The 23435-nt window shown below is 47.7% G+C and overlaps 1 protein-coding gene and 2 pseudogenes across 1 annotated transcript; all 3 read left to right on the top strand.

Annotated features, from left to right (window-relative positions):
* Window positions 1–6036: 6036 nt before the first annotated feature.
* On the top strand, window positions 6037–11604 carry LOC131383571 (CLK4-associating serine/arginine rich protein-like; annotated as a pseudogene).
* A 1577-nt stretch (window positions 11605–13181) lies between these two features.
* On the top strand, window positions 13182–17548 carry LOC131383570 (uncharacterized; annotated as a pseudogene).
* Window positions 17549–18971: 1423 nt separating this feature from the next.
* Window positions 18972–22885, top strand: LOC116469130 (zinc finger protein 195-like). The gene is given in 4 exon segments (XM_032153767.2): window positions 18972–19115; window positions 21145–21220; window positions 21381–21599; window positions 21602–22885. Coding segments are annotated over 4 exon segments (1659 nt in total). The 3' UTR covers window positions 22822–22885.
* The last annotated feature ends 550 nt before the right edge of the window (window positions 22886–23435 follow it).

Raw genomic sequence — 23435 nt, 5'->3', positions numbered from 1 at the left:
AGCCAAGCACAAGACGCCCTGGAGTCACCCTTGGTGCCCGTCCCTCTACGACAAGGTGGGTCCCTTGTGAACAGAGTTTTGGGTTCCAGGTGGCCTCTCCACAGGAGCCACTGCCCCTTGGGGGTGGTGGACAAGCCTGGTCAGGTTGCAGAAACTTTGGGGGTTTTGTGGGTCTGCTGGTGCCCCGTGGTCTGTGAGAGTCAGGCGATGTTCTGTGCAAGCTCTGCGGGGAGAGGGGAGTTGCAGTGCAGGCTCCGCACAGCCTCAGCACCACAACCTCTCCTCCTGCACACAACTCAGCTCCGGTCCCACAACAGCCCCTATTTCCAAAAGGAGGCCTCAGCTTCTCTCACATTGATGGTCCTGATGCCAGCATTAGGATCCATGCCGGGCTTCTGGGAGCTCAGAAACAAAAGGGAGTTTGTTTTCTAGATCAGGTTCCAGCAGGAGGCCATAAGCCCCCAGCTGGGAAAAGGGGCCGTAGCTGAGTGGAGATAAAGCAGTGATTGGCGGTGTTTCCCCGACTGTCCAGGGCAGGGACTGACTAACTCTTTCTGGGTTTTTGTTTGTTTGTTTTTGTTTGAGACGGAGTCTCGCTTGTCGCCCAGGCTGGAGTGCAGTGGTGAGAACTTGGCTCACTGCAACCTCTGCCTCCCAGGTTCAAGCGATTCTCCTACCTCAGCCTTCTGAGTAGCTGGGATTATAGGCACGTGCCACCACGCCCAGCTGATTTTTGTATTTTTAGTAGAGGTGGGGTTTCACCATGTTGCCCAGGCTGGTCTCAAACTCCTGACCTCAGGTGATCCGCCCACTTTGGCCTCCCACAGTGCTGCCATTACAGGTGTGAGGCACTGCACCCACCCCGACTAACTCTTTCTGTTCAAGGCTGGGGGCTAATATTTTGGGCCACGTGGTCACTGTGACGACTGCTTGACTCTGCCCCAGTGGCCAAGGCAGCCACAGATGCAGAACCGACCACCGTAGCTGCGCTCCAGGGAAGCTTAAGGGACCAAAGCAGGGGGAGCTGGACCCGGCCTGTGGGCTGTAGCTGCCCAGGTGGGTGATGCGGGTGTTCGTGTGTGGGGATGGCATGGGGCAGGTCCGCCGCAGCCACCCAGCACTCTCCAAATTGCAAGACTCTTCCTGACCCGAGAACACACCTGTAGAACTAAAGCAGAAAGGTTTCCTTGGAAGAACATGAGAAGTGGGGGCTTTCCTGGGGTGTCCACAGAGGTCCACCCAGTGAGGTCCCGTTGCCTGTGTGACGGGGCCGGCTCTCCCCTCCCACTCGCTTGGGTCCTGGGTGGACAAGCTCTAGGCAGAAATGCCTCCATGGGGTTGATTTTGTGCACTGCAAGGGCAAGAAGACCCCAGCCGAGCTGTAGGTGGCACCACAATGCATCTGCCTCCTCCCCTCCTGTTCATCCTCCCCAACCCTGGCCTTTGAAGTTCATGTTCGCACAAACACAAACTTGCACTTAATTGCTCCGAAGCATCAACTAGTAGCCTGACAGAATCTTATTATTGAGAATTCCATCTCAGGGGCATAGCCAATGCCACGGCAGTCTCCACTCCACAACGCTGCCCCCGGATAGGCCAGCCCTGGACCCAGAATCCAAGAGGCTGGTACTGACTCAATGAGGCAGGGACGCCTGGGGGTTTAAATGCTCGTACCCATCCATATTGGGCCTGTCAAAGCCTTTTTTTATTTTTTTGAGATGGAGTCTTGCTCTGTTGCCCAGGCTGGAGTGCAATGTGCCATCTTAGCTCACTGCAACCTCCACCTCCCGGTTCAAGTGATCTTCCTGCCTCAGCCTCCTGAGTAGCTGGGATTACAGGCAAGTGCCACCATGCCCGACTAATTGTATTTTTAGTAGACACGGGGTTTCGCCATGTTGGCCAGGCTGGTCTCGAACTCCTGACCTTGTGATCCGCCCACCTCAGCCTCCCAAAGTGCTAGGATTACAGGTGTGAACCACCGTGCCTGGCCTCAAAGCCTTTTTAAAAGCTCAGCTGTTTTCTTCCCTGATTCATGATAGCTTCCTCCTACAGCAGTTGCCCAGAATCAAAAGATGGAAAGTACTCATGGACATGCGCAAAGCACACTGACCTGGAGCTTTCACTGTGTAAGAAGAGACAGTCTTGATCTTCCTCCTTGGCTCCTGGCACAGAGCTCCTCAAACCTTTAGAATTTCTCTGAGGGATATTGTTTTCTTGTTTTTTTGTTTGTTTTTCGGGTTTTATTGTTGTTATTTCTAATAAGCTCCCTTAGATCACATCTGTGTTTATGTTAATGAGGTGACTTAGGGTGGGGCCCCTAGATGGTGTCAGGATGGGACCTGTGGCCGGAAAGACCCAGTGAGAAGAGCCTAGGAACTCAGCTCCAGGACGGGGAGGGCTGCGGGTGAGAGCTCTACAAAACTGAACAGTGAGATCCCACGAACTTCTAGTTGGTGCACACATCACCCCACCGGGAGAGCGATGCCCCTGGCTCCACAGGACAAAGCTCCCACACTCAGGACCGTCTTGGACCTCACCCTAGGTGCTTCTTCACCTCACATTCTCCTGCTGGGACAGCGACGCCCCCGGCGCCATGGGACAAAGCTCCCACACTCAGGACCGTCCTGGACCCCATCCTAGGTACCTCTTCACCTCACATCCCCCCACTGGGACAGCGACGCCCCCGGCTCCAAGGGACAAAGCTCCCACACTCAGGACTGTCCTGGACCTCACCCTCGGTGCCTCTTCACCTGGGGATTCGTCTGTGTCCTTGATCTCATCCTCTATAGTAAACCAGTAAATGTAAGGAAGTGCTTCTCTGAGTTCTGGGTGCTGTTCTAGCAGATTATCGAACCCAAGGAGGGTGGTGTTGAGTAAAGGAAAATAAAAATCTCAGGACCCCCAAGCTCCTTAGGCCAAAAGGAAAGTTAAGCCCGGAGGCTGAGCCACACCGCCCTCTTGCAAAAGCAGCGCTGTTCCTCCACAGCCTGTGTCGAGGTGTGTTTCGCTCGCCAGGCCCAGGAAATGGCAAAGGCCTCAGGCGTCTCAGGTCACTACCTCCATAAATCACTCGTTAATACACACCGTGCTGGTTGCCAAACCTCTTAAGATGTGTGTCCTGGCATCAACAAGGATATGCCTATTATGACTTCAGGCCTGCAATCCAATTCCAGCTCCTAAAACGAAAGTCTTCCATTCTACACTGATCATGTAGATTATGAGTTTATCTTCCCAGGAGCAGAACAAAAACAAGATGACACCAGTCCCTCTTCCACCTACCCAGAGAGGTCTGCATAACTGACTCTTCCTTTAGTCCCTTCTTCTCCTCAAACGTTCACCTTACCTTATGTAAAATGCAGATTTACTGGGCCGTAACTAAAGTCTCACAGGAAAGCACTCATTTGCCTAACGCTTATCGGCCTCTTCCTACCTGCCTGCCCCCCTTTAAGGAAATGTATAAATACCAAACTTCCCAAAAACCTCTTTGGGAAAACAGCCACAGATGTGCCTGCATCTTGCATTTTTCCCAGATGCGCCTTAAAGCAGGCTTAGTAAACCTTGATGGATGGAGAGCTTTGCCTCACCCACTCGTTTCAGGTATCAGTGTGAATCCCGATTTATAGCCTGTTGGTTAGAAGCTTGGGAGGCCTGGACTTATGATTGGCATCTGTATTAGTCCATTTTCATGCTGCTGATAAAGACATACCCGAGACTGGGCAATTTACAAAATGAAGAGGTTTAATGGACTCACAGTTCTACCTGGCTGAGGAGGCCTCACAATCATGGTGGAAGGTGAAAGGCACATCTCACATGGCGGCAGACAAGAAAAGAGAACTTGTGCAGGGAAACTCCCACTCATAAAATCATCAGATCTGGTGAGATTTATTCACTATCACGAGAACAGCACAGGAAACACCCACCCCCATGATTCAATTACCTCCCATTGGGTCCCTCCCACAACACAGGGGAATTGTGGGAGCTACAGTTCAAGATGAGATTCGGGTGGGGACACAGGAAAACCATGTCAGCCTCTCAAGTGGGGACAGTCTTGTGGGACTGAGCCCTTCACCTGTGGGATCTGAAATGAACTCTGTTTCAGGATGGGAGTGAATTGCAGGACACCCAGCCGGTGTCAGAGAATTGGTCAGCGTGGAAAGAGGCAGAAAATTGAGTGGCATAGGGAAAACCTGCACATCAGGAATGAGAGTGTAGAGAGTATAGAGAAACTATGTTTTTCTCAGATTCATGCTGACAACAGAAGCGATACCACAGGTGGAAGAAAACAGAGAGGGCCTCTTTCTGGTCCAGCCATGGGGTGGAGGCCGTTTTTGACTTTCACCTTCCTCTGTGGGTTCAGCTCTCTCTTGCTTGTTGGTTCTGAGAATTTTATTTATTTTTTGAACAGCTCAGTGACTTAAAAAACTGTTTTAAATACAGCACTTTAAAGCTTGCTTTATTTATTTATTTATTTATTTATTTAGAGACGGAATCTCATTCTGGAGAATGAGTGGAGTGCAGTGGCACAATCCGGGCTCACTGCAGCCTCCGCCTCCCAGGTTCAAGCCATTCTCCTGCCTCAGCCTCCTGAGTAGCTGGGATACAGGCGCCCACCACCACGCCTGGCTCATTTTTGTATTTTTAGTGGAGATGGGGTTTCACCATGTCCTTTTAGGAGTTCCAGGGTTGTGAATAGTGTCTAGTCAACCTTACTTACTAAAACAGAAACTCAGAAGCAATTTCTAAAAATTCTGTGGTGTTGAGTTTTCACTTTCTTGTCACAGTTTCGTCAGGCACTCACTGCCTGCCATCCTGTGAGATGGTGGCTTCCCGAGCAGCCTCCAGTGCTCTGCTGTTACAGACGCCTGGGTCTAGGGCTCCAGCCTTGCAGCCCACCTCCTCCTCTGCCAGCTCTTGCCTTCCCTCCCCATGAGTCGAACCTGTTGGACTTTGATCTGGGCTCTCCAGCCTCCGGAACTGGGAGAAATGGTGTCTGTTGTTCAGTCCTCCAGGCTTACTCTGTGGGTTTCGTTCTGGCAGCTCGAGCTGACAGAGGCAGCAGGGAAGGGACAGTTGGGAGCCTGAAGCAGAGGTCTATGTAGGGAGGTGTCACAAGGAGGCAGGAAGGAGGTGTCTGTAGGATGTCTTCCAGGAGATGCTGTGGGATTTGGCGACTTGTAGGGGAGAGAAGCCCAAGGGGCCTCCCAATTCTGTGTCCTGGAAGATGGGAAAGATGGTGACGCCCCAAGCCAAGTGGATGCCACGGCTGAGTTATGCCCCCGGTACATATGTTGGAGTCCTCACCGCAGTATCTCAGAATGGCACCTTATTTGGAGATAGATCTTTACAGGGGTGATTAGTTAAAACATGGACCTAATGGAGTAGGGTGGGCTCTAATCTAATCCGTGTCCTTATACAAAGAGATGAGGATGCAGACACACACAGAGGAACGAACAGGTGAGGATATAGGGATGGCAGCATCTGTAAGCCACGGAGGGAGGCCTCAGGAGGACCCGGCCCTGAGGCACCTCGACAGCGGATTCTGGCCTCCAGACTGTGAGACAACCCACTCCTGTTGCTTAAGCCACATGGTTTGTGGGGCAGCCCTAGGAAACTCACACAGCAGGGAACAGGGGGTTCCCAAATGCCTGGGAGTGCAACTCTGTGAAAATTGTACATTTCTCTAATCACACAGAAGCTGAAACAAAAGAATCACAACGCAAACTCGTGGGAGGTGCGGATCGTATTTATTTAGAAGATCCAGCCTGGGCAATTACAAGGCCAAGCCCTGGGGAAAGAAACCAGGAGGTAGACGAGGAGATCGGGCACCCCTCCTCCTTAGGAGAGGATCCTGGGGTCTCTAATAATTCTGAGTCCTCTAGGTCAACTCCAAAAGCAATCAGAGCTCTGGCAGCTCAGGCAGGACGCAGATGAAGGGTGGAGGAGCTGGGAGGTTGCAGGGACTGGGGACAGGCGGCAGCCGGTCAGAGGATTCCAGTTTCAGTGTGTTAACAGCAGGCTCACAGGAGGGGTCCAGGGATGTGGGATCTTGAAGCCCTGAGAAGGTTGAAGTGGTGAGGTCAGGAAAGGAAGAGGGGATTCCGGGAGGGTTGATGGGCAGGACCTAGCACGCCAGAAGCCCTCATGACCTCAGAGGCTGAGCGGCTGAGTACTGAGCCCTGGACACTAGGCTGCCTTGGTCCAGAGGAGGACAGACTCAGAGATGTGCTTCAGGAATTCAGGACACAGCTCCAGTCATTCCTGGAGAGCCCAGATCTGTAGGACCAGTTTAGGTTTGTAGGCAGAGCCTCAGATCTTGCACTGGCAGCAAATCGGGACACAGCAGCTGGACTGGGAACAGCAAGGCTTGCAGTAGCTGGACTGGCAGCAGGATGACCCACAGCCTGAAGAGCAGCAGCAGGGCTTACAGCAGTTGGACTGGGAACAGCAGGGCTTGCAGCAGCTGGACTGGCAGCAGGATGACCCATAGCAGCAGGGCTTACAGCAACTGCACTGGGAGCAGCCACAAGAACCGCAGCCCCCCTTGCAGCCCCCACAGGAGCCACAGCCCCCCTTGGAGCCCCCACAGGAGCCACAGTCCCCCTTGCAGCCCCCACAGGAACCACAGCTGGAGCAGGAACAGGCTGGCACACAGCAGCACACGGGCTTGCAGCAGCAGACGGGCACATAGCAGCTGGAGCCACAGCCCCCACAGCCAGAGCCACAGCCCCCACAGCTGGAGCCACAGCCCCCACAGCTGGAGCCACAGCCCCCACAACCAGAGCCACAGCCTCCAGAGCAGCCACAGCAGCCCATGGTTCTAGTGGATTGAGGGTGGAGCAGGTGGAGGAGCAGGTGAAAGGGAAGTGTGCAGGTGTGGAGCTCCCTGAGCCCGGGCTCTTTATATTCCTGCCCAGGTGTTTATACTGAACACATGAACACTTCTGTTGTTGTTTCTGCTATTTCACGTGCACAAGTGTTATTTTTAATCTCTTCACCATCCCATGAGCCGCCATCAGCTCAAGCCAAGCTCTCCTTTCCTTGGTTTCTAAATTTGGCCTCTTCCTCATAGGTGTTTTCCTTTGTTAGAAGACACTGGGCTCCCTCTCCAGCGGGTGTCCCAGGAACCCGGGAGGCGGTGGTGGCTTGGCCGGCGGGTGGACCACTGTCCTTGGCCCTCAGGGCTCTCCTCAGCGATGCAGACCCTCCACCCCCTGGCATTGGTGTTTATATCAACGGTGGTCATTTTGTAAAAAAATTAAATTAAATTAAATTGAAACTAAAAAAATAAGCTGAAAGAAAAGGCTGTCTATAGGTTCCACTGCTTAAAAACTTCCAGTATAAATATTTTGTCAAATCTGTAAAACAAAGTTTTGAAGAGCATGGATTTCAGTGTGGCTCTGGTTCTTCTTTGTCTTTCTTAGCTCTTCCTCCTGTGGTTCGGCTCCCTCCTCCAGACACGGATTAGACCCATGTTCCCTTCAGGCACCTGGGCTCACAGAGGGAACAGAGGAGCAAGACCCTGTCTAATGCTTTCGAGTTTTCCTCAATTAAGTCTTTGTAAAAATTCCATAAATCAACAGATATACTTCAAATTTACTTTCCTTGAAGGCTACAAAAATTTTGATTAGCCACCCTCTCTAATACACTTTTATTTTCCAAAAGATTAATTTTAATTTTGTATTGAGGTAAAATTTACATGCAGTGAAATGCTTTTTGTTTTGTTTTGGTTTGGTTTTTTTTGAGACTGAATCTCACTCTGTTGCCCAGACTGGAGTGCAGTGGCGTCATCTTGGCTCACTACAACCTCTGCCTCCTGAGTTCAAACGATTCTCCTGCCTCAGCCCCCTGAGTAGCTGGGATTACAGGCAGGTGACACCATGCCTAGCTAATTTTTGTATTTTTAGTAGAGATGGGGTTTCACCATGTTGGCCAAGTCTGGTCTCGAACACCTGATCTCAAGTGATCCACCTGCCTCAGCCTCCCAAAGTGTTGGGATTACAGGCCCGAGCCACCACACCTGGACTCCATTTTTTTTTTTCTGAGGCTATGTCTCATTCTGTCGCCCAGGCTGGAGGGTAGTGGTGCGATCCTAGCTCACTGCAGCCTTGGCCTCCCGGGTTCTGCACATACTTTGAGTGTACAATTCCATGAGTTCCACTAAACATGTACTCGTGTGCCCACCACCCCAACCATGACCAACTGCTTCACCCCCAGAATGTTCACTTTCACGGCCTTCCCTTCCCGCCCATCGCTCCAGGCACAGCTCTGCTGACCAATTTTGCCTGCTGTTGAATGCCGCAGAAACGAAATCATTAAAAATGTACTCCGGTTTCTTTCCCTCACGATGTTATTCTGTGTGTCAATGTTTTGCTCTTCTTCTTTTTTTGTTTTTTTGAGACAGGGTCTTGCTCTGTCACCCAGGCTGGAGTGCAGAGTGGTGTGCTCATGGCTCACTGCAGCCTCGACCTCCTGGGCTCAGGTGATCCACCCACCTCATGGTGGGATGACGGGCATAAGCCACTGCACCTGGCTTTGTTCTTTTTTAATCACCACATAGGGTTTCATGTAAAAATACTCTGCACTGCGTTCCTCCATTCTCACGTTCATAGATATTTGAATTGTTTGCAGTTTGGGACTATGATGAATAACACATAAACATGCCTTCCAGTCCTTCCATACTCATGTTTTTAGTTTTAATTTTTTGGTTAAATATTGAGGGCTGGCCTTGCTAGACAATAGAGTAGCGTATGCTTAACTTGCTAAGAAACAGACAGCTTTCCAAACGCTCATGCTGCTTTCCCGTCTCCCCAGCAATGCCTGAGAGCGTCCGCTGCCCCAGGCCTGTCAGTACCACCATTGGCTTTTCAAATGTGAGGCATCAGATGGGTGTAAAATCGCCTCTCGTGTGGATTTTAATCTGCGTTTCTCTGATGACTACTGTTCACGAGGATCCTTTCTTGCACTTACTGTTCATTTTCACATCTTTCTTGTTAAAAGGTTTTGTTAAAATTGTTTGCCCACTTTATTGTAGGGTTTTTTTTGTGTGTTTTTGTTATTGAGTTGTTGGAACTCTTCATAAATTCGATATCAAGAATATATGAATGAAATGCTTGCCATATGTATATATATTTACACATGTATTTTATATACATGTGTACATGTGTGAAGGGGGCCAGCCCCTCCACACCTGTGGGTATTTCTCATCAGGTGGGATGAGAGACTGAGAAAAGAAAGAAGACACAGAGACAAAGTATAGAGAAAGAATAGTGGGCCCAGGGGACCAGCGCTCAGCATACGGAGGACCTGCACCGGCACCAGCTTCTGAGTTCCCTCAGTATTTATTGATTACTATTTTCACTATCTCAGCAAGAGGAATGCGGCAGGAAAGCAGGGTGATAGTGGGGAGAAGGTCAGCAAGAAAACATGTGAGCAAAGGAATCTGTGTCACAATTAAGTTCAAGGGGAGGTACTATGCCTGGATGTGCACGTAGGCCAGATTTATGCTTCTCTCCACCCAAACATCTCAGTGGAGTAAAGAGTAACAGAGCAATGGCTGCCAACATGTCTCGCCTCCTGCCACAGGGCGGGTTTTCTCCTATCTCAGAAGAAAACAAATGTACAATCGGGTTTTATACCAAGACATTCGGTTCCCAGGGGCAGGCAGGAGACAGAGGCCTTCCTCTTATCTCAACTGCAAGAGGCCTTCCTCTTTTACTAATCCTCCTCAGCACAGACCCTTCACGGGTGTCGGGCTGGGGGACGGTCAGGTCTTTCCCATCCCACGAGGCCATATCTCAGGCTATCACATGGGGGGAAAACTTGGACTATACCCAGGTTTCCAGGGCAGAGGTCCCTGCGGCTTTCAGCAGTGCATTGTGCCCCTGGTTACTCGAGAATGGAGAATGGCGATGACTTTTACCAAGCATACTGCCTGTAAACATTTTGTTAACAAGGCACATCCTGCACAGTCCTAGATCTCTTAAACCTTGATTCCATACAACACATGTTTTTGTGAGCTCAAGGTTGGGGCAAGGTTACAGATTAACAGCATCTCAGGGCAAAGCAATTGTTCAGGGTACAGGTCAAAATGGAGTTTCTATGTCTTCTGTTTCTACATAGACACAATAATAGTCTGATCTCTCTTTCTTTTCCCTACATATGTGTATATATAATATATAGGTATGTATAATACATAATTTTCCAGTATTTGATATGCCTTATTATTGTCTGAACTTCTTTTTATAGGGAAACGTTTTTGATTTTGAAGTGCAATTTAACATTTTTTTCTTTGACAGCTAGTGCTTTCTTGTGAACTTTTTGAAAACTCTCTTTCCTAGCTTTTCCTCTAGAAGCATGAGAGTTTTGGTTTCTATATTTAGTTCTATGATGGATCTCAAGCTAATTTTTGTGTGTAATGTGAGGTAGGAGTTGAGATCCATTTTTTCACATTTTCATCCAATTGTTTCAGCAGCATTTGATAAAAAGACCATTGTGGCCAGGTGCAGTGTGGCTCACCCCTGTAATCCAGGCACTTTGGGAGGCCAAAGAGGGAAGATAACCTGGGGTAAGAAGTTCAAGACCAGCCTGGCCAACATGGCGAAACCCCATCTCTACTAAAAATACAAAAATTAGCCGGGCATGGAGGTGGGCGCCTGTAATCCTAGCTACTCAGGAGGCTGAGGCAGGAGAATCGCTTGAACCCAGGAGGCGGAGGTTGCAGCCAGCCAAGATTGTGGCACTGCACTCCAGCCTGGGCGATAAAGCAAGACTCCATCTCCAAGCAAACAAACAAACAAGCAAACAAACAAAGGTGGTTTGCCTGTAATCCCAGCACTTTGGGAGGCCTATACAGGCAGATCACCTGAGGTTGTGAGTTCGAGACCAGCCTGACCAACATGGAGAAACCCTGTCTCTACTAAAAATGCAAAATTAGGTGGGTGTGGTGGCACATGCCTGTAATCCCAGCTACTCGGGAAACTGAGGCAGGAGAATCACTTGGACCCAGGAAGTGGAGGTTGCGGTGAGCCAAGATCATACCATTTTACTCCAGCCTGGGCAACAAGAGCGAAACTCCATCTGAAAAATAAATAAATAAATAAGTGAATAAATAAATAAACCAACCATCCTTATCCCACTGAAATCGCTGGTGTTTTTAATGAGAATCAGCTGACATTATGGCGAGTTTGTTTCTGTGTCCCGCTCCGCAGGTCTGTATGCCGCTTCCTAATGCAAACACAGTGTCACTGTGACATTATGGGAGATGTTGAAGTCAAGTATTGTGAGACTTCGACTTCATTCTTCTTTTCAAAGATTGTTTTCTCTTTTTCAATTCCTTTGCTTTTCCAATGAAATTTTAGAACCAACTTGATCATCTCAACAACAAAAACATAAATTGATACGGACCTACATAGATTATAGATGGATAGATAGATAGATAGACAGATACACAGATGATTCTGAAGAATTGAACTATGTAATTATGGAGGCTGAGCAGCTCCACAATCTGCTGTCTGTAAGCTGAAGGTGTCCCCTGCTTGTTTCCAGACTGAGTCTGGTTCCCCGATCACTCTGACCAAGATTCATGCTAAGATGCTCCCTCAGTGACCACTCCACACACAGCCAGCTTCTCCAGGCTCCATACAGGGTTTCCCTTCACTCATTATCCAAGATTCCTTGGGTGGGGGGGACCATCTGGTCTTGAAAATATTCACTAGCGGCAGTGGTGCATGCCTGTAGTACCAGCTACTCGAGAGACTGCGGCAGGAGGATCCTTTGAACCCAGGAGTTGAAGACCAGCCTGGGCAACACAGTGAGAGTCTATTGAAAAACAAAAAGAGGAAGAAAAGGAAAAAAAGAAAATGATCACAAACAAGTAAACAAGCTGACCATGTATTTTATTTATTTATTTAAGACAGGGTCTCACTCTGTCACCCATGCTGGAGTGTAGTGGCGCAATCATAACTCACTGTAGCCTCAACTTCCCAGGCTCAAGAGATTCTTCCACCTCAGCTTCCCCATTAGGTGGGACTGCAGGTGTGCACCACCATGCCCAGCTAATTTTTTTATTTTTCTGTAGAGACGGGGTCTTGCTATGTCACCCAGGCTGGTCTTGAACTCCTGAGCTAAAGTGTTCCTTCTTCCTTAACCTCCCAAAGTACTGGGATTACAGGAGTGAGCCACCATGCCCAGCCCAAGCTGACCACTCCTAAAAGTGTTCTCCACTCAAGCAGCTCATCTACTTAACAATATCACTTATTCCTTCACCCCTGCCTCCCAAATCTCTTCCCTGTCTTTGCAGATCTAGCTCTCTTAAATACATTTTCCACAGTCATATTTACAGTGCAAATTTTCAGTAAAATTGCAATGCTTGCAAAAAAAAAAAGAAATGTAGGATTCTGTGATGTCACTGAAAGTGACATTGGAGAACATCTGCTGGGAGCCAGGCAAGGCCACCACAGTGAAGATCAGGCAGTTCACCCTGAAAGAGAAGCTGGCCAAGGAGACAAGATAGGGGCTTCCCAAGGGGGTGAGTTGACCTCGAAGAGAGGCGTTCGTGAAGGATGAGAAGGAGCTCAGTTGTTTTTGCAACGTGACTCCCTTCAGCGTCATTCTGTAACGGCCAACTGTGAAATGAAGGATGTTGCAGCAGGCAATCCTATGATTTTATCAAAAAATTATGCATAAATTATCCAACTCGTGATTTTCTCTTTGTTGATTTCATGGAGAGTTACAACTATGTCCTAAATCTTGCTAACAATCATGTGACATCTGTTCATTTTTAGGGAAGGTTTTTTGTTGTTGTTGTTTGTTTGTTTGTTTGACAGAGTCTTGCTGTGTCGCCAGGCTGGAGTTCAGTGGCAGGATCTCGGCTCACTGCAACCACTGCCTTCCGGGTTCAAGCAATTCTCTTGCCTCAGCCTCCCAAGTAGCTGGGACTACAGGTGTGTGCTACCCTGCCTGGCTAGTTTTTGTATTTTTAGTATAGATGAGGTTTCACCATGTCGGCCAGGATGGTCTTGATCTCTTGACCTCGTGATCCACCTGCCCCAGCCTCCCAAAGTGCTGGGATTACAGGCATGAGCCACTGCGCCCGGCTGGTTTTGGGTTTCTTTTGATTTCTCTTCTACCCCCCACACCACAAGCACAGACAGCATTGGTTCTGTTGGGCCTGTTTCCAACGAATGGCCGGCAGCAGGCTTTTCTCTGGTGCCCATTACCGTGGTAGTGAGGCTGTCTTCGATCTGCAGGTCACTGGGTCCTGCCTGGGCCAAACACCTCCCCCTCTTCCCTGGAGAAACCTCTTCATCACACAGCAAGACATGAATTTACCCACAGGAGCCACAGGCCAAGCAAAGAGAACGCCAAGTGAGCCATGAGGTGAGAAGTTTCCGGCGTCTTCTTCTGGATCCACTGACCCCACAGCAGCCCCTCCCGCCCCACTGGCCAGGCTGGAGGCAGCTACCAACTCCCTACCTGAGGTGTGGTCTGCCCTCATGGAATCTCATCAAAGTGTACCCTTAAAAAGGGTTCCTTTCATTTCTGCTTTAATTGTCCTTTGCTGCTCAAAGGCCTTCTAAGTCTTACCACTTACCAGGTAGAACTGAGAACTCTGTAGCTCCCCAGGTTTCTCCAGGCTTTCTAGAACTTTCCTCCTGGCTGGCAAACCAGCCGGTTCTTTTGAGCTCACCCTGTTCTTGTAATGCTCTGATAAATGCCGCCGCAACGACCCACGTGGGAGTGGCATTGCGTTTTCTGAACTCTTCCCTCAGGGATACATGATCTGGGACAGTCTTACCAAATACCTAATAACTACCTTTCTTGCCTCTGATAACTTTCCCTTCCACCCACCCCTTGACCAATAAACCAGGGCCACAATGCTATGTTTTTGTTCTGGTAGGTTTCTGGGTCAACCAGGATAGACCAATTACGCTGCCCACACAAGCCACCCCCACGTTTCAGTGACTACACACGACACAGGCTTACTTCTTGTTCACATCGCAGGCCACTGCACGTCAGCTGGTGACCCTGCTCTGTGCTTCGTCGCTCTGGGACTCAGTTGTAAGCAGCAGCCACTGCTTGGAACGTTAGTGGTCATGGTGGGAGAAGAAACAGAGAATGCAGAAAACTGCAGCAGGTGCTTCAAACTTCTTCCCACTGACTCAAGCAAATTACATGGCCACACCTGACTTAGAGAGGGCTCATGGAAGGGCCACCCTACCACCTGCCATCCAACCTGTTCTCAGAAGGAGAGGAGAACCAGGATGCCTATAAATAGCCCTAATTACCACCCCATTCTGGGCTCTGTGTGGCAATGCTGCCAGTCCTATAGATAGGTTTTTGGCTAAATGAGCTTAAGTTGTTCATTTTTACTCTAACATATGCATTTAAGGCTATATATTTTCCACGGATTTGGATACATGCAGTAAATTTGATAGCCCCATTATTTCATTAGGGGTTACAAAATGGTGAGTTTCTAATTCTATGGTTTCTTCTTTATTTATAAACTGGAATACTTCCTCTAATTTTGTTACCATAAGATAGAGTTTGTCTATCAGAGGTAGAATAAGTGCCTGATTATTTTCCTTTACTTAGTCATCTTCAAAATAATGAATTGATTCCTAGAATCCTCTAAAGGCAACTAAGTTTTACAGTTTGCATAGTATCTGTATTATTATTTTTTGTGTATGATTACTCACTCCTAGTTTAAACATACTTGATGTGTATCAGTCCATTTAAGAAACTGGTGTTCAGATTGTCCCAAGTCTGTCTACAGAGAGTTTCTCCAGGTTTGCCTCTTACTTTTTTTTTTTTTTCTGAGACAGAGTTTTGCTCTTGCTGCTCAGGCTGGAGTGCAATGGTGCCATCTCAGCTCACTGCAATCTTTGCCTCCCAGGTTCAAAGGGTTCTCCTGCCTCAGCCTCCCAAGTAACTAGGATTACAGGCATGCACCACCACACCCGGCTAATTTTTTGTATTTAGTAGAGACAGGGTTTCACCATGTTGGTCAGGCTGGTCTCGAACTCCTGACCTCAAGTTATCCACTTGCCTCAGCCTCCCAAAGTGCTGGGATTACAGGCGTGAGCCACCTTGCCTGGCCGACTCTTTAGTTCTTTTGATGTGACTGCATTAGTCTTAGTTATCATCTCTGCTTTCTGGGATAACAAGATGTTCTAGATTTATCTTGTTCACTTCCAGCCCATTCACCAGAGAAGCCAGGTTTCAGGCAGATACAATAAATAACATTTGAAGACAACGGCCTTGGTGCTAGGAGTGTTCACTGCTCCAGGATGGTTCATTGTTTCTAAGTCTTTCAGTGGAGGAGGAAACTATTTTTATTTGGATAAAATATATCATGATTTCATATCGATATGTCTAATTCGAATTCAGGATGACAAGGTTTTTACTTAACCTCATCAGTTCCATGCTAAGAATTCTAGTTCTGATACCAACCTAATTATGCATTTGCTTTTTCCATACAGCATTCACAGCAGAATAACAACCACACTATCACTGCCACCACCATGACTACTAAAAACAGCTTAGGAATTTTATTTTTGTGTTCTTTCTATGGACATATCCTACCAATAAATTGCTGTGTTTCCAAATAACTTGAAATAATTCAACTCTATTAGTATAGTCTCTCTCTTTTTTTTGACAGAGTCTTGCTCTGTCGCCCAGGATGGAGTGTAGTGGCGCAATCTCAACTCATCACAACCTCTACCTCTCAGGTTGAAGCCATTCTCCTCCCTCAGCCTCCCAAGTAGCTGGGATTACAGACACGTGCCACCACACTCAGCTGATTTTTATATTTTTAGTAGAGACAGGGTTTCACCATTTGGCCAGGCGGGTCTCAAACTCCTAACCTCAAGTGATCCGCCTGCCTTGGCCTCCCAAAGTGCTGGGATTATAGGCATGAGCCACCACGCCCAGCCCTTTCAAAATTCTTAAAGGCAATATTGGCTTGGTGCTAGGAGTGTTTATTTACAGAGGTAACAGGCTGTGTAACAACAAAGACAATCAGAGTAAGTTGGTTACAAAAACTTCCCAAAGGAAGAAGGCAGAGGCCTGACCAGGGAAAGGAGGCAAGTCTGAAATCCCCAGAGTTTTCAGCAGCCTCTTCTGCTTCTGTGGCCCTGGCCTGAGGAACAGTCCTGTCTCCATCAGATCAATAGCTGGAAAGACCTAGGAAGACAGGGGTTCTGAGAAAAGAGGGGTCAGCCAGGAAGGAGATGACAGGCAGAGGAGCCCCATCTTAGCACCTTCCACCAACATCACCATCAGACCCACGCAGTCTGAAATACAACAAGAACAAGAAAACAATAGCCATAGCCATAGTAATGACCCCGAACAACACAGAAATCAGCAAGGCATGTGTTTCCGTTTGTCGGCATGGTATTTTTATTAGTTTGCAACTTTTCATTTAAGATAAAGCAGAGCGTTGGACATGCAAAGCCACTCTGAGGAAGCCTCTTAAACGCCCACCTTGTTGCAGGTGGGACACTCATGCCCAGCTGCTCCAGCTGGAAAAGACAGGAATCCAAGTGGGTTCAGGAGCTCAGGCCTCTGAATAGACAAGCAAAGGCGAGGCTAGCGGGTGAGGGGTGATTCAGCCGCAGCTGCAGTTGACTTGGGAAGAGAATTTGTTAGGAGAGAATGGACATTAATTAGGGTGGACTCTCCTTAGGAAAAGGCAGGCAGATATGGCTTCATCTTATAGTGAGGAATGGATCTTGAGCAGTGGTTTGGGGCTCAACGATGAAGGACGGGTCACAGCTTTGGAAGATGGGGTTAGCAGGGCTCACATGAGACCTGAGTCCAGAGCCTCAGATCTTGCACTGGCAGCACACGGGGACACAGCAGCTAGACTGGGAGCAGCAGGGCTTGCAGCAACTGGACTGGCAGCAGGATGACCCACAGCCTGAGGATGAGCAGCAGGGCTTACAGCAGCTGCTCTGGGAGCAGCCACAAGAACCACAGCCCCCCTTGGAGCACCCACAGGAGCCACAGCTCCCCTTGGAGCCCCCACAAGAACCACAGCCCCCCTTGGAGCACCCACAGGAGCCACAGCCCCCCTTGGAGCCCCCACAAGAGCCACAGCCCCCCTTGGAGCCCCCACAGGAGCCACAGCCCCCCTTGGAGCCCCCACAGGAGCCACAGCTGGAGCAGGAACAGGCTGGCACACAGCAGCACACGGGTTTGCAGCAGCAGACGGGCACACAGCAGCTGGAGCCACAGCCCCCACAGCCGGAGCCACAGCCCCCACAGCCAGAGCCACAGCTTCCACAGCTGGAGCCACAGCCCCCACAGCCGGAGCCACAGCCTCCGGAACAGCCACAGCAGCCCATGGTTCTGGTGGATTGAGGGTGGAGTAGGTAGAGGAGCAGGTGAGAGGGAGGTGCAGGTGTGGAGCCCCCTGAGCCTGGGCTCTTTATATACCTGTCCAGAGGTGAGGCACAATACAGGGTCCCTTTCTTGTGACTGTTCACATTATTTTTCCAGAGCTCTGTTTTTTTCCTTTTTGCTAGAGACTTCCTCCTGGCTCAGTTGAGCATCTACTTTCTGTGTGTGCTAAATTTGTCTTTTTCCCCATTTGTTTTGGCTCCTGCAAATAACACCTCAGCTCCAGGCTGTCTGGTGCTTCCTGCAAAGCTCCAGGGTGCTGGTCACCTGCTCTCTGCTGACCACATGTGACCAATGGGCAACAGCCTCTGCCCACGTGCTCTCATCTTTCCTGTGTCGACTCCCCCAATATTAATTTTACATTTTTAGATTTCAAAAGTTATCCATGGTCTTTATATTTTACTCATGCCCGTCTCAGCTTTCCGGGTGTATTAGACCATTGTTTGCATTGCTCTAAAGAAATACTTGAGGCTGGGTAATTTATAAAGGAAAGAGGTTAGAATGGCTCATGGTTCTGCAGGCTGCACAAGCATGGCACCCACCTCTGCTCGGCTTCTGGGGAGGTCCTCAGGGAGTTTTCCTCATGGTGGAAGGTGAAGTAGGAGCAGGCACGCCACGTGGTGAGACTGGGAGCAAGGGGTGAGGAGGGGCCACACACTTGTGAACAACCAGATCTGAGTGAACACACTCATCACCAAGGAGATGGTGCTAAGTCAATCATGAGGGATCCACCCCCATGACCCAAACACCTCCCCGCAGGCCTCTCCTTCAACACTGGGGATTACATTTTGACAAGAGATTTGGAGGAGACATCCCAACTATAGCATTATCCCCCTGAACCCTCAAATCTCATGTCCTTACATCTCAAAATAGGATCATCTCTTCCCAACAGTCCTCTCAATGTCTTGACTCATTCCAACATCAAGTCCAAAGTCCCAAGTCCAAGTTCCTTCCACCTATGAACCTGTGAAAATCAAAACACATTATTTACTTAGAAGATACAATGAGGGTAGAGACATTGGGTAAACACTCCCATTCCAAAAGGGAGAAGTCAGCCAAAAGGAAGGGGCTACAGATCCCACGCATGTCTGAAATCCAGCAGGGCAGCCATTAAATCTTAAAGCTCCAAAATAATGTCCTTGGACTCCCAGTCCCACATCTAGGGTACACTGGGGTAAGCGGTGGGCTCCTAAGGCCTTGGGGAACTCCACCCTTGTGGCTTTGCACGGTTCATCCCGGCAACTGCTCTCATGGGTTGGAGTTGAGTGCCTGCAGCTTCTCCATGCTCAAGATGCAAGCTGCCAGTGGCTCTACCATTCTGGGGCCTGGAGGATGGTGTCTTCCTTCCCACAGCTCAATTAAGCAGTGTCCCAGTGGGAACTCTATGTGGGCCTCCTACCCCACATTTCCCCTCTACACTGCCCTAGTATGTATCCTCTGTGCAGGCTCTGCCCCTGCAGCAGGCTTTTGCCTGAGTGTCCAGGCTTTCTCGTAAATCCTCTGTAATCTAGGTAGAGGATCCCAAGCCTCCTTCACTCTTGTGCTCTACACACCTACAGGCTTAACACTACATGGGAGCTACCAAGGCTTATGGCTTGCACCCTCTGAAGGCAGAGTTACATTTGGGGCCTTTTGAGCTGAGGCTGGAGCTGGAGCAGCCTATGTGTGGGGAGCAGTGCTCCAAGGCTGTGCAGGGCAGTGAGGGCCTGGGGTCAGTAATGAGAAAGGCTGTCTCAAACACCTTTGAAATGCATTTGAAGTCTTTTCCCATTGGGTTGGCTATTAGCACTTGGGTTTTTTTGTTTGTTTGTTTTTAATTTTTATACTTTAAGTTGTAGGGTACATGTGCACAACGTGCAGGTTTGTTACATATGTATACATGTGCCATGTTGGTTTGTTTGTTTTTTGAGTCATGCTAATATCTCTAGCAGGTGGTTGCTCTATAGCCTGCTTGGATTCCTCTCCTGATAATGCTTTTTCATCCTCTGCCACATGGCCATGCTGCAAACTTTCCAAACTTTTACACTTTGATTCCCTTTTAAATATAAATTCCAACTTTAATTCATTTATGTGCTCTTGTGTGTGAGTATACGATGTTAGATTCAGTCAGGCCACAGCTTTAATGTTTTGCTGCTTAGAAATTTCTTCCACCAGATATCCTAAGTCATCACTCCTAAGTAGAAATTTTCAGAGCCCCCTAGGGCATGAAACACAATACGGTAAAGCTCTCCGCCAAGGCATAACACAAGTGACCTTTGTTTTAGTTTTCAGTAAGTTCCTCATTTCCATCTGAGACCTCACCAGGCTGGACTTCATTGTTCTTATCATTGTAATTATTTTGGACACAACCATTTAACCAGTCTCAAAGGAGTTCCAACCTTTTCCTCATCTTGCTGTCTTCTTCTGAGCCCTCCAAAATCTTCCAGTCTCTGGCCATTACCCAGTTCCAAAGTCACTTCCATATTTTCAGGTGTCTTTATAGCAATATCTCACTCCTGGTACAATTTTCTGTATTAGGCTATTTTCTGTGTTGCTATAAAGAAATACCTGAGGCTGGGTAATTTATAAACCAAAAAGGTTTAATTGGCTCATGTCTCTGCAGGCTGTACAAGCATGGCACCAACATCTGCTCAGCTTCTGGTGAGGCCCTCCGGGAGCTTTTACTCATGGTGGAAGGCAAAGCGGGAGCAGGCATGCCACATGGGGACAGCTGAGAAAGAGACAGCCGGTGGAGGGAGAGGGGCCACACACATTTTTTTTTTTTTTAGAGGGAGTTTTGCTCTTGTTGTCCAGGCTGGAGTACAATGGCATGATCTTGGCTCACCGCAACCTCCGCTTCCTAGGTTCAAGTGATTCTCCTGCCTCAGCCTCCCAAATAGCTGGGATTACAGGCATACACCACCACGCCTGGCTAGTTTTGTATTTTTAGTAGAGACGGGGTTTCTCCCTGTTGGTCAGGCTGGTTGGTCTCGAACTCCTAACCTCAGGTGATCTGCCCATCTCAGCCTCCCAAAGTGTTGAGATTAAGGCATGAGCCACCGTGCCCAGTAAGTGTCACACATTTTTAAACAACCAGATCTTGCTTGAACTTACTCATCACCAAGGAGATGGTGCTAAACCATTCATGAAAAATCTACACCCATGATCCAAACACCTCCTAGCAGGCCCCACCAACATAAGATTTGGAGGAGGCATCTGAACTACATTACTGGCGATCACTTTGTTAATGCTGAGATTCAGGCATTAACAAAAAGCCTCCTGCCACAACCTTTATAATGTGGCTTTCTCCTGGGGTTGTCTAAAACAAATTGGCCCAGATTCTAGAGGCTCTTAAGCCTGTTCTGGGATGTGTCCTGTGTGGAATTGTGTGTGTATTTTTCAGTTTAAGATGGTTTCTCAGATTTCTTTGTAGTGCCCTGTAATCACCCAATGCACCTGTTGCCTGGTGCTGCTGCTGCAGCCTTCCCACTGCTATCACGGGTATTTCCTTTCAGTCTCAGCAGACCCAACCTGTCACTCAGAGTACCACCATTTCTCTCAGCACTCTGCGTCATGGGGGGCAGAAACCATTCTTTGCCAAAGCTTCAAAAGGCCAAAAGTAAAAACACTTGTGCCAGTACTTTCTTTCTCTTTTGAAAGAGAAGCCAGGAGTTGAGGGTGTACTCTTAAAGGCATTATGCTGTACTGCGGAGGAGCAGGGGCTGTGGGGGGTAAATGTAACAAACTTTTTTTCTTCTTATGTAGCTCCTAGCATTGTGCTCACCTGGAGTGCTGCAAAGTGTGAAGTGGTTTTTAGAGTTCAGATGCATTTTCTCACTAGGTATTGTTACATTTATATGTTTATAAAGAAAGTAGGGCCTGTGGTACTTTTTAATGCCATTTTGCTAATGTACCCGGTATTATTTTATAGATTAGATTCATAAAGTGTATTCATCTGTGTCTAGTAAGTGGGGTAATTCTTATTCATTTATTTTTTTCAGCTATGTCTTCCCATATCACCCAAGACCTTTTGCCAGAGCAGGGCATACAAGATGCATTCCCAAAATCAATATGGAGAGGATGTAGAAATTGTGGCCTTGATAATTTCCACTGGAGGAAAGACTGGGGAAATTTAGATGAGTGTAAATTGCAGAAAGAATGGACTTAACAGTGTTCATCAACTACCCATAGCAAAATCTTTCGATGTCATAAATGTGTCAAATCTTTAATAATTCTTCAAATTTAAATAGACATAATATAATTCATGCTGGAGAGAAATGTTTCAAATGCAAAGAATGTGGCAAATCTTTTCAAATGTTCTCATTCCTAACTGAACATCAGAAAATTCACACTGGAAAAAAATTCCACAGATGTAAAGAATGTGGCAAAACCTTTATCCAGTGCTCACACTTTACTGAACATGAGAACACTGACACTGGAGAGAAACCTTACAATTGTCAAGAATGTGACAACGTCGTTAAAACTTGCTCAGTCCTTACTAAAAATAGAATTTACACCAGAGGGGAACATTACAGATGTGAAGAATTTGGCAAAGTATTTAACCAGTGCTCCCACCTTACTGAACATGAGCATGGTGCTGAGGAAAAACCCTGCAAATATGAAGAGTGCAGCAGTGTCTTTATCTCTTGCTCAAGCCTTTCTAATCAACAGATGATTCTTGCTGGAGAGAAACTCTCCAAATGTGAAACATGGTACAAAGGTTTTAACCACAGCCCAAATCCTTCCAAACACCAGAGAAATGAGATTGGAGGGAAACCTTTCAAATGTGAGGAATGTGACAGCATCTTCAAATGGTTCTCAGACCTTACTAAGCATAAGAGAATTCACACTGGTGAGAAACCATACAAATGTGACGAATGTGGGAAAGCCTATACGCAGTCCTCACACCTCAGTGAACACAGGAGGATTCACACCGGAGAGAAACCCTACCAATGTGAAGAATGTGGGAAAGTCTTCAGAACTTGCTCAAGCCTTTCTAACCATAAGAGAACTCATTCTGAAGAAAAACCCTACACGTGTGAAGAATGTGGCAACATCTTTAAGCAGCTATCAGACCTCACTAAGCATAAGAAAACCCATACTGGAGAGAAACCCTACAAATGTGACGAATGTGGAAAAAACTTTACCCAGTCCTCCAACCTTATTGTACACAAGAGAATTCATACTGGAGAGAAACCCTACAAATGTGAAGAATGTGGCAGAGTCTTTATGTGGTTCTCAGACATTACCAAGCATAAGAAAACCCATACTGGAGAGAAACCGTACAAATGTGAAGAATGTGGAAAGAACTTTACCCAGTCCTCAAACCTTATTGTACATAAAAGAATTCATACTGGAGAGAAACCCTACAAGTGTGATAAGTGTGGCAAAGCCTTCACCCAGTTCTCACACCTGACCGTACATGAAAGCATTCATACTTGAGAAAAAAATTAACAAATATAAAAATAGGCAAAGCTGTTAGTATCCGCTCACATCCTACTTTACATCAGAGTTTAGACTTAATAAAGTTACTATAAATGTAATGACTGTTGAAAGACCTTTCATGAAATGTAAGTTTCCAGAGGACCAAAGAGTATTTCTTCTGGAAAAAAACATTAGAAATATGTTTTATACTAGATGGAAGCCTTGCATCAGTTGCTTAAACTTTATTCAGATTCAGAGAATTTGTATTGTAGAGAAACCCTACAAATGTCATAAATGTGGAATAACATTTGTTCAAAAACTATAGCTTAGAAAACACCAGAGTTCATACTAAAAGATATTTTACAAATGCAGTAAGTGGGAAAAATAGGCAAAATCAAGTCTAAGGAAACACTGGAGGATTCAAGAGAGAAAGGAATAGGGCACGGACACGCTCGGAAATGATGCTGAATCCCTGTGTTGAGTCTACAGAGTCATCTCGACTTAAAACAGATCATTCATCAGCTGGGCGTGCGCACCTGTAATTCCAGCTACTCCGGAGGCTGAGGCAGGAGAACTGCTTGAGCCTGGGAGGTGGAAGTTGCAGTGAGCTGAGATCATGCCACTGCACTCCA

Source organism: Hylobates moloch, unplaced genomic scaffold (assembly GCF_009828535.3).
Source record: "Hylobates moloch isolate HMO894 unplaced genomic scaffold, HMol_V3 SCAFFOLD_5, whole genome shotgun sequence".
NCBI lineage: Eukaryota > Metazoa > Chordata > Mammalia > Primates > Hylobatidae > Hylobates > Hylobates moloch.
The sequence above is the reverse complement of the archived record's forward strand: the minus strand, read 5'-3'. Positions and strand labels throughout refer to the sequence as shown.